Below are 11,056 nucleotides of genomic sequence, written 5' to 3'. Positions count from 1 at the left end.
GAGGAGCGACTGGCTTCCAGTAGCGGTGCGAACGCGCGCTCGAGCGGTGGCCGCCGCCGGCCCGCAGCGAAGGGAACCGTGTGATTTGTAAGCGCCTCCGCGGAAGTAAAACTCCGTGCGCTTCAAGAAACCGAAGGAGCGGGTTTTTACGTCCAAACTCCAAGGGTTTGGGACCCTAGAACGGATTTCTAGTAGGATTACCCAGCAGACAGCTTTCAGTGGTTCCCTGAGCGAAAAGCAACGGTTTTACGTCACTTTTGAGAAATTCGGTGGAGGTGAACTTGCGCGGTGCGTTTGGGCGTTTCCGTTAGCCGCTCGGCGGGCGGTTGTGGGCTCTCCCGGACGCCGGCGAGGAGAGGTCACATCCCGCACCGCCGGTGGGAGCTGAGGGGGCGCTGTCGCGTGTCCTCNGGGTGTTAGCAAATAAATTGTTATTTTTATGAGGTCGAAGTACTTGAGCAAGGGACAGTACTGGGATTAGCGTTTCTGGGGTTGCTAGAACCGAGCCCCTTTCCTGGGTTTTATTCACATTTGGTTTGCCTCAGAATGTCTGTAGTCAAAACGCCCCCTTTTTTCCCCTCCTCAGGGCATCAAGTTGTCAGCAGATGTCAAACCGTTTGTCCCCAAATTTGCTGGGCTCAACGTGGCATGGTCAGAGTCTCCGGAAGCTCGTGTGTTCCCTAGCTGTGCAGCCTCGTACTATCCGTGTGTTCCGGAGCTGCCAGGCCCTGAGTACGTATCCTTCTCAATGTCCTGCGGTACCCGGGGACCCAATAGAGGGTAGACTTTGAAAGATGCAACACCTAACCTGTTAAAGTTCTCGAAAGACTGCAGGACACTCCTCAGCCGAGAAGGGTCTGAGCCAGTGGCACAACCTTTGTCCTGCACAGAAACGGAAACCTCAACTGTCCGTTCTTTTCTCTGCATGCATGCCATTATTTTGGACAAAGAAAATATGGGGATTGCGTGGCGGTCATTAGTAGGAAATGCAGTTTCAGGGTTCATTTGTGCATCAGGTTTGAAAGTATGTCAGGTGTCTAATGGGAGAGGGAATGGGGGTCAGACAGGAGCCCGGACAGGGAAGACTGCTCTTTGGGTTTAGGGTTTAACATCTTAAAATCTTGCTTGAGGAAGAGTGGGGGCTCTCAGGCTTTGCTGTGCTTTCTGTGGCTACTTCTGGTGAAATTGTTTCACTTTAACCATTTTTCTTTGAAGTGTCCTGGGGAGAAGAATTCTATAAGTTTGGGTTATAAAATTCTTCTAAGTTTGAGTTGAAAGGAGGCTTCTGTTGTTTTTTATGTTTTCCTTTTCAGGATTCATTTTTTAGGTATCTACAAAACGTTATTAGCTGTATTTAGAAGGAAACGTGTTAAACGTTTCATGTCATTCTGTGGAGTACTTACAGATTTCGTTTGTAAGGTGTGCCTCTCCTTTATGTGAAAATCTTTGTATTTATGTTCTTTTAATGTGGGTCAAGCTTGTTTTCTTCATGCCTGCATGGTTTGATTGAAATAGTTTATACTTCATATAGGTTCTACAAGGGTATTCCGAAAGTTGAAAATTGGAAATAATAATAAAATAATCAAGTTGGTGTATTTAGGCTGTATTTTTTTTTTTTGACAAAATTGGAAGTTCTGTCTGTATGTACTTGGGTAGGAATACCGAGGTTTTCCACTATAATTTCATCCTTTGTAAAAGGAAGGTTGGCATGGGTCTCATTTGAGCTGTTTTTGGCCTTGGGTGATTCACAGAGTAAAGTAGGAGACATATTTCACTCAGTGGCAAGGATTCGAGGCCATGTGCTGGGTGGGATTCCAGTTACCCAAAATAAAGGTGGAAAACATTCCTAGGGCTAAAGTAATGTTCTGGCAGTAGAATGAATAGAGATAAATCTGAAGCTTATAGGATGTGTACTGTTTGCTCAATTTAAAAATCAGGTTTCTTAATCTTTTACCCTGTTTTAGCTTTGTTTTTTTTTTTTAAGTTCTTTATAAGCAAGGAAAAGACTGGCTGACTGTGTTCCTTCCTGAGAAAACAACTAAAGACAAAGGCATGAAAGCACAGGGTCGGGCTCGGGAAAGACAGGGGCCTTTGAAGGGGACAGAGTGGAGATAGACATATGTGACAACTGATTGTCTAGTCTGACCTCATGGAAGCTAAGAAGTCTTTGTCAGATTTGTTGTAAATGGGGATCTCCTCTGTGATGAGAAAAAAAGTAGCATTTTCCATAAGGAACTGATGTTCTCGCTTGTGTCCCAACCCATGCGGTTGGCAGGGAGGTGTCATGTATTTGTTACACCTGAGAAACCGAGGCTAGAAACGTGGGTCTGAGTTGCTCAGGTTGGTGGCTAGTGTCTGTCCTCCTCACCTGTGCTGCCTCGCTCACCAAAGCAGCTGTGAGGCAGGCAAGCCTTGAGCATCTCAGCGTGTCGCGGTATGGTGTCAGATGCAGGTGCTCTTCCCGTCTCTTGTCCTTAAAGTGTGGAGGCCAACATGGGGCTTGGACTCGACCCTGAGACCAAGACCTGAAATGAGATCAGGAGTTGGATGCTTACCCAGCTGAGCCACCCAGGTGCCCCGTATGTGGGTGCTTTTAAGCTAAAACCTCTCAGCTGTGAGAGCCAGTAGTCCTGGATAGAGTGTGGCTCTGGTCTGTTTGGTGGCCGGAGCCTGACGCCTGCTGGCCTGACTGCAGGGACCAGGTGCAGGACTTTGCATGGCCTTCAAGGACAGAGGGGCAGGTGGTGTGTGTGGGGAAGCCTGCACAGCCTAGGTAGGAGGGAGGGAAATGTCGGTCATGTTTTTAATGGTGGTGTGATGCTCACTCCTGGGTTCTCGTTCTGCTCGGAGGGAGGGGGTGTGAGGGCTTTGACTGGGTTGCAGGTACTGACGCTAGAGATGAAAATACGGGGAGCCCGGCTGCAGGGAGAAGGGTCCTCTGGGCGTTGCTGGGAGAGGCTGTGGCGATCTCCGGCTGAGTGCACGCACACACGGTGGTGGGGCTTCTCCTGGGGGCACGGATGAGAAGAGGGCTGCTTGGGGACAGGGTGTGCAGCGCGGTGCTCCAGTGCCCCTTTGGTGGGACAGCCATCAGGTGGGAGAGCAGGGCCCTGAGGTGGTGAGGGCACGGGCCTGCAGGTGCGTGTGAGGCTGGGGGGGGGCCTGGAGCTGGCGGGGGCGCGGGCCTGCAGGTGCGTGTGAGGCTGGGGGCGGGGGGGACAGGTGTGGGCCCCGAGCCTGGCCGGAGGGAAGGGGAAGTGCAGAGGAGCGCCCCGCACAGATGGGCTTTTGGCAGGTGGGACGGGGTTGCTAGTTCAGGCCAGTGGAGCCATTCAGGTGATGTGACAAAAGGGCCGGACCCTGAAGATGCCATGGCTAGGAGGTGACCAGGCTTGCAGGAAGGCTGTCCTGGGGCCTCCGGACTGTTGGTAGGGATGGGACAGAGGTATCAGTTGAGTCTACAGGGGTGGGGGGGGGCAGAGCAGCTGTAGAAGCACTGCCCGTATAAAGGGAGGGGGCGGGATGGGCTGGTGGGTGTGAACGGGATGTGGTCTGGGGTCATCTGGGTAGTTTGTGGCAACTGGAGTTTACAGACAAGCCATTCGAAGCTCCAGTGTGCTGCGGGCTGTCTCTGTGACATTTTATTGTGTGGCGTTCTCTGCACATAACTGTATTGGTCTTGGACAGAAAGGAAAAATACCAACTTTCCAGAGGAAGAAAGAGCAGTGATGACTTGTCCGAAGTGGAAAACTAGATTGTGAATAGAGACAGGACCCAGACCAAGGGTTCTGGACTCTGGCTGGACGTTTTCTGGATGGCTGCAGCCTTCAGATGCGCTGCATCCCGCCTCCTTCCCTTCTTTACCTGAGCTTCAGTGCTCTGTTCGTTTATGCAGTTTTTGGACTTGGGCTCCATCTGTTTTACTATTTTTTATTGTCAACCCAACTTCTTTGCCCACATTCTCTTTGGAAGAACAGAACACCTTCATCTGCCCGGTATTAGATTTTCTGAGCTTCAAATAAAACGGATTCCCATCTAGCGTTAGCATCACAGGATGAAACTTTGAATCTTTTTCTTCTCTGCAAAGATGAGTGCTAGGTCAGGCGTACAGAAGTAGGCGCAGGAGGGAGGAAGAGTTAATTGCTAGAATTAGTGGATGATCTTACAGTGTGTGAGCTTACTGTAAAATGTCGTGGGTTCTTAGATGGTGAGAGCGGGCTGCCTATAGTTAGGGCTGGCGTGAACGTGACCGTGGTGAACATTCTGGTGAGTGCGTGGCAGCAGGCCTAGCCTCGTCCTTCTCTGCAGGGCGGGCCCCTCCTCGCAGCAGAGCAGAACCTGTGTCTGACCCGGGCCACCGAACCTCGAGGAGATGATGCAGGGCGTGTCCCCATTAGCTTTTATTTCCCTGCCTTTCAGTGGCCCCACACACTCTGGGATTTCACTGATTTTACACCAGGAAAGTTGTGGCTCTGGGAAGTCACAGAAACATTGGCTCCCAGGCCACTGTTTGCCTGCAGGTGCTGGGCGGGATGGGGGGTGGATTTGGGTGCAGGGGCTCGTGAGAGCCACCTCTGCAGGGAGAATGGTCCAGATGGCCCCGTTGCCGACATGGCTGCGGGAGGCCTTCCCCGCGTGGGGCCCCCTGGAGGTGAGAAGCTGCGCCGTCCCTAGGCTTTCCTCTGCATGTGACGCAGGCCTGTCACGGGCGCCCAGCGTGGCAACGAGCACATGGGATCGGGGCTGTGTCTGTCTTTGCGGGGCAAAAAAGGAACGCTGGGAAGTTTTATTTGGCTGGTGGAGGTGTTTTGGTGCCCGAATGGCAAGAAGCTGAAATGTTTGTGGTCCAGACGCGCTTCTCGTGTGTGTTATGAAATCTGCCACTAAATTGCCCTTCTTCCTTAGGCAGAAGCTCTATACTGACGAGGTGGCCTTTGGAGCTGCAACGTTTCCAGCCCAGTATCTGTCTTCTGAGCTCGCCGTCCATCCGTGCAGCTACTCTCCGTACCCCATGGAGCCTGTGCAGCACATGTGCCCGGTGCCGGGCTCCCCGTACGCGTATGGCCACCCCGGCTGTGACCGAGCGTTTCAGACTGTGAAGCCACGGAGCGAGCAGATGTGCGCTCTCCCTCACGGCACGAAAGCTCTGTTTAAGGTTAGCAGGTGCCGTGCCTGGTTGGTTACTTGAGCATTTAAGGTATAAAGAGCTGGTCTATTCTCAGATGATACTTAAGTATCGCTTGTCTTTTACGTGTATTTAAGAATTGATTTTTATTGGGGTGCCTGGGTGTCTCAGTCAGTTAAGCGACCAACTTTGGCTCAGGTCATGATCTCACAGTTTGTGAGTTAGAGCCCCGCGTCAGGCTCTGTGCTGACAGCTAGCTCAGAGCCTGGAGCCTGTTTCAGATTCTGTGTCTCCCTGTCTCTCTCTGACCCTCCCCTGCTCTCTCTCACAGAAATAAACCTTAAAAAAAAAAAAAAAAAAAAAAAAGAATTTTGTTTAATTTTTTTCAAGTGGTTGAGTTGTGAATACTTGCAGATTTGCAATTTTAAGGCTTTTTTTATGAGAGTAGGTTTCCCTTAATTCTTGTTACTCTTTAATTTTTCCTACAGAAAAAAACGTACGATGAACAAAAGTTTGATAGCAAGAAGGCTGACGGACTTCTGCCATCCGATCTGAAATCAGGTGGAGGCTCCCATCCTACGTCCATCCACATGGATGCTAATTTGAAATCAGGTGACGACAACAGACTCTGATGATATATCATCCCATCCTGTTTGCCGCAGAAATGCCACTGTCCTTCGTACTCCTGTTCCCGAGGGCTTGCTCTCCGAGAAGGGCGGAGGCCAGTGGGCTCCTGTGGGCTCCTGGAGGCCTCTTCCCCGGGGAGGGACCTGTGCTGGGGGGCTCCGTGGCGCGCCCTTTCCTGTGTAAGAACCAGTCGAAAGTCCTGTGGCATGTAGGTGACACCACAGGCCTCGGACACATCCGCTCCTGAAGTCACTTCTCTGGTGTTCTGTTGGGACACTTTTTAATAGCTGGGTGAGTTTCCTGTTTACATCCCGTTGTGAGCAGTAGCAGACCTGGGGCGCTGTAGTTGCCCAGGGGACACGTCTGCTCTGGCCTTGGAAACTACTGTTCAGGCTGTGGCCAGAAGGTCGCGATTCTTGCTTACTCCTGTAAATCACATACTAGTGCCGTTTCATGGCTTATGTATATAGAGTCTTTTTTTTTTTTAAGTTTATTTATTTTGAGAGACAGCATGGGGGGGGAGGGGCAGACAGGGAGAGAATCCCAAGCAGGCTCCACGCTGCCAGCACAGAGCCCAACACGGAACTTGAACTCCCCAAACTGTGAGATCATGACCTGAGCCAAAACCAGGAGTTGAATGCTCAACCGGCCGAGCCAGCCAGGCGTCCCAGGAGTTAAAGCCTTTGTAGTAGCGTTATTTTCTGGGGACGGTCAACTTCTTTACACGTGTAGCTTCTAATACTGTGGTTTCTCTTCAGATCGCATAAATCTTTTGCCTTTTACAAGTGTAACTTCTACTACTTGGTATACAGATTTTTCTCTTTGTGTTGACTTTGCTCTGAAAACGTTTGGCACATGGGAACACGAAAGGGAAGTTGAATAGTTAACTGTAATGACTCTGGCCTCATGATTAAAATAATTTTTATTTATTTTTGAAAAAGAGAGAACATGAGCAGGGGAGGGGCAGAAAGAGAGAGGGAGACTCAGAATCCGAAACAGGCTCCAGGCTCTGAGCTGTCAGTACAGAGCCCGACACGGGGCTCGAACCCACGAACCGTGAGATCATGACCTGAGCCAAAGTTGGCCGCTTTACCGATTGAGCCCCCCAGCCGCCCGTCTGGCCTCATGATTAAATGCAGGGACTTCGTGGCGTCACAGCCCACATCAGGATTCTTATGTATTTGAGGGAGAAAGATGGGAGGGAGGTTCCAAGTTTAATTTTACTTGCTTTCTTCCCAAAGTCCTCTCAAGTGTGGAAGATTTGTCACTGAAAAGAAAACTGTTGGCGTCCCTGTAAATTTCCGGGACTCTGTACATGAAGTATGACTAGGTCAGGTTCAGGGAACTGGTTCGGCAGCTTTAGAATTGTGCACGATGTGTGCGGCATGCTTGGCTGCTTGCTGCCCGGCCCCTGCGGTCCCTGCCATCCTCCAGCGTCACAGGGGTCGGCAACACTAGCAAACGCGGGGGCGTCTGGACGGTGCCCCGTCACCTGCAGTAGACGCCCCGCTGTGCAGTTGAAGCGTGAGTACGGGTCAGCGCACGCCCTCCACCTTTACCCCACTTTTCATTTTGCAAACACAGATGCTTATCACCGACGGGTGGACAGGAAGTCCAGAATCGTTGAGAAAAGTGGATCTGCTTCCAAGCCGGAGTTTGAATTTACTAGGCTGGATTTTCCTGAACTGCGAGGTCCAGAGAACAGGGAGATCACTGAGACGCAGAAGCAGCCCCAGTGGGGGCCTCTGCGCTCCGCCTCAGCCGACCTCTCTCTCCTCAGGGAGGTGGGGAAGCCCGCCGTGGGGACAGCAGAGGTGAGTGCGGGGCCTCCTCTGCCCCCTTCGCCCCTGTGGGGGGCCCTGACACGGCGGCAGGTCGCGGTGTGCGGGCCCCCAGGGCGGCTGCTGTTCTAGAAGAATCCCTTAATGAGCTGCTCTGTGTTTGCTACCTGCTGCTGTGCTCGGTCCTGGCGAGGGTCCCGCTGCCCCCAGGCCCCTTGGGAGCCTCTGCACCAGCGTGGCGTTCGGACGGCCTGCTTAGCAGTGCCCGTGCAAGTCGTCGTTTTCATCAAGCACTAATATTTCAGACCGCAGACAGTAGCTTCCAATTTTTCCCAGCTTTGTACCTGTACTTCTCACTGGGGGGTCCGCAGGCTCCGCAGAGTGGTCACTGGAAGTGTGTTTTGTTGGCTGCTTAGTGATTTTAAAATACACTGTGTTCCACGCTGCGTCTCCCGGTTTTAGTCTATCCAGGTCGCAGGAAATCTGGCATCAGGTCAGTAGTCCCGAAGACGCTTGTCACAGATTTCTGCTGCGAGAGGGCGGGAAGGCAAGGAGAAGGGGACGCAGGACAGGGGCGGCTCCCCGTCCGCTTCCCTGTGAATGGAGTGCAGAGGCTGCTCGGATAGGTGGCGGAGCACCCTCTGTCCGTCCGTCCCCCCCGCCCGCTCCCGGCCCTGTCGCACCGCGGCGCTTTCCTTCTGCTCGGCCGTGACAGGGAGGGCCGGCCGGCTGCTCAAGGGACAGGGCTCGCCAGTTGGTGTGGCCCCGGCTGGGCTGTGCGGTAGGTTTGCGTCCGGGGGCACTCCCGTGCGTGTCCGAGCCAGTGAGCGGGTGGGGACGTTCTGTCAGGGTCTCTGACTCCTCGTGAGCACCATGGATCTGCACACAGGGATGCACGCGTGCTGTGTCAGGATGCTTACAGACTCAACGGCCTTGTGACGTGTTCACTCTCCTCAGTTACACGTGGATTTAAAATTTTTCCTTCTAGGAGCTTTTTCGTTAGTACTAGTTTCTTCAAACACGAGAAGAATAATTGAAATAAACAGTTGACTGAACAACACATTTTAATTCCACTTACCTGTGTGGATTTCTTTTTTTTTTTTTTATAAAACCAGTACAGTGCTGTAAACATGTCTTCTGCTCGTTGTAATTCCGTGTAAGTGTTTTGTTGTCTCAGCTTACCGCATCTTAATGTACGACGTGCGTGTTAATCCACCTCCGTGTAATCGGTAAGGCTTCCGGTCAGCAGTAGGCTCTCAGTAGTCAGTTTCTGGGGGAGTCCAGAGTTCCGTGTGAGTTTTTGACTGGACTCCAGGAGGTCAGCACCCCAGTCCCCATGTTCCTCCAGGGGCAGCTGTAGTTGTCTGAAGTTGCACAAGAGAAAACTGTGTTAAGCACTTAAATCTTTTTTTAATGGTACGTTGTGGGAATTGAGGGATTCCTCTCAACTTGAGGTTGTGCATATGTAGGCGTTTGTATTTGAGGTTTTATTTTTTATTTTGTTGGTTTTTTAAATACTTGTTTATTTTTGAGAGAGAGAGAGAGAGAGAGAATCCCAAGTAGGCTCTGCTCTGGCAGCACAGAGCCCAACTTTGGGCTCAAACTCACACATCCTGACCTGGCCAAAGTCAAGTGTCGGATGCTTAACCTACGAGCCACCCAGGTGCCCGTGTTTGGGTTTTTAAAACTTTTTGCATTTTTCCTTTTCCTAAGTATTTATTGAAAACCTGTGGCCCTGGATCTTTATTGATCCGTGTAATTTACATGATCGTTCTTCAATAGGTAAACTTTCTGGTGTTGCGTTGGCCTTGGTGAGCCTCTAAGTCCTGTTTATTAGAAGAACAGGCTGTGTTTTACTTTATTTTTTGTTACTGGACTCAGATTTAATGAAGTGGCAAAGTGGGAAAATATTTTAAGGCTCTGAGCTTTAGAATTTATTTTGAATCCATTCAGATTTGAATGCATCAGTTGCCTTTTGCCTTGAGTGCTGCCGGTCACCTGCTGGTCTTCATGTGCTTAACTGCTCCCTGGGTCACCTGCCGCCTGGTGTTCCGGGTGGGGCCCTTTCTGGCTTTACCGAAGGGTGCATGGGTTACAAGACGTACATTGGATGTGTGTGGGCCTTCGGGTGTGGTGAACTGTGGCTCCTGCCTTCCCACAGGGGCCCGTGACCGCAGGTGGTGGGGCCGCCTGTGTGCTGGCGCGGGGGCTGTGTCACACGGATATCTTACGAGGGGTGGGGTGCATGTGCTGTGATCCCCTGTGTGGGTGCACGAGAAAGCAGTACATGGGTGTTCATCACCTGGCAGGGAAGGGGGCTCTGTGGGCTCTGCTGCGCTCGGCGGGTGCTTTTCCTGCAAGCAGTGAGGCTTGGTATTATACACTTCTGTATTTACTTATTTATTTATTTGGGATTAAAAAGATTTTTTAAATTTATTTATTTTGAGAAAGAGTGAGTACACAGAAGGGGAAGGTGGCGGGTGGGAGAGAATCCCAAGCAGGCTCCATGCTGTCAGTGCAGAGTGGGATGCGGGGCGCGGACTCACAAATGGTGAGATCATGACCTGAGCTGAAACCAGGAGTTGGATGCTTAACTGACCGAGCCACCTAGGCACCCCATTTATTTGGAATTTTTAATTAGCATGTATTTTGCAGATTTTAAGAACAGCAAGGGACGCTGTATTGAAAAATGAAGTGACTGCTTTCAGTTTGCAATAGTAGGAAAATGCCGGTTTGCCTTTTAGGGTGAAGGAGCGGCGAGAAGCCCGAGCGTGGCCGAGTCCATGGCCCCCGGTGCCGCGGCTGGGACCTCCTCGTGTGCCAGAGGTAAGAGCGGCTACGGCCTCCGTAGGGTGCCGGTCCTCTGTCTGCCGGGGCCGAGTGGTCTGGAAGCCGGCCCAATGACCTCGATGGGGGCAGGGAGGCGAAGGCGAGCCCTGAGCTCTCGCGTCTGCACGTGGGGCTGTGAAGCGGGAGCGGAGAATTCTAGAGAAATATGTCTAGCTCTTCTGTGAAGCGAGATGTTGTATGGGTTCAGGAACAACTGCTTCTTGCAGTCTGCCCCAGTGGTTCTCAGTTTCTGGCTCAGGACCCCTTAGGACCCTTCAGAAAATCCTGGGCGCTTCTGTGTGCTGGTGTAACCGCGGCCGGATCTGCAGTGTTCACAGTTAAAAGTAGTCATTCCTTTACAAGCAGCCCTGGGAAGCCCACTCAAGATGAAAACCCTGTAGTGAGGAGAGCAGCCTTAATTTATGCATTTGCAGCTCTTCACCGACCACCGGCTCCCCGTGGCTCGGCCTCAGCGTCAGGCTGTCGGGCTGTCTGCACCGCTGCCTCCCGGAAGCCCAGCCTCGGCCTGGGGGAGATCACGCAGGGAGGCGGGGGGCTGCCTGTATGTCAGGGAGTGGGTTCTGACCCTGTGGACCCTGCCGGGGTCTTGGGAGCCTCAGACCACACACTGAGAGCTGTTGACCTGTCCCAGAAGTGACATTCACTGAGAGTTCAGTAATTCCGCCTTTCCGCC

At 51.9% G+C, this 11,056-nt stretch overlaps 1 protein-coding gene across 1 annotated transcript in view; it reads left to right on the top strand.

Annotated features, from left to right (window-relative positions):
• The window catches only part of SECISBP2 (SECIS binding protein 2), a 41,300-nt gene that overhangs the window by 139 nt on the left and 30,105 nt on the right, over positions 1-11,056 (top strand). The window contains exons 2-6 of the mRNA XM_077759333.1: positions 587-732; positions 4,906-5,155; positions 5,614-5,737; positions 7,337-7,566; positions 10,278-10,359. Of these exons, the coding sequence (XP_077615459.1) occupies positions 587-732; positions 4,906-5,155; positions 5,614-5,737; positions 7,337-7,566; positions 10,278-10,359 (832 nt within the window). The remainder of the gene's footprint in view (positions 1-586; positions 733-4,905; positions 5,156-5,613; positions 5,738-7,336; positions 7,567-10,277; positions 10,360-11,056) is intronic.

This window comes from Crocuta crocuta, unplaced genomic scaffold (genome assembly GCF_008692635.1).
Source record: "Crocuta crocuta isolate KB4526 unplaced genomic scaffold, BGI_CrCroc_1.0 scaffold41, whole genome shotgun sequence".
Taxonomy (NCBI): domain Eukaryota; kingdom Metazoa; phylum Chordata; class Mammalia; order Carnivora; family Hyaenidae; genus Crocuta; species Crocuta crocuta.
Note: the sequence above shows the minus strand (reverse complement) of the source record. Positions and strands in the feature narration are given on the sequence as shown.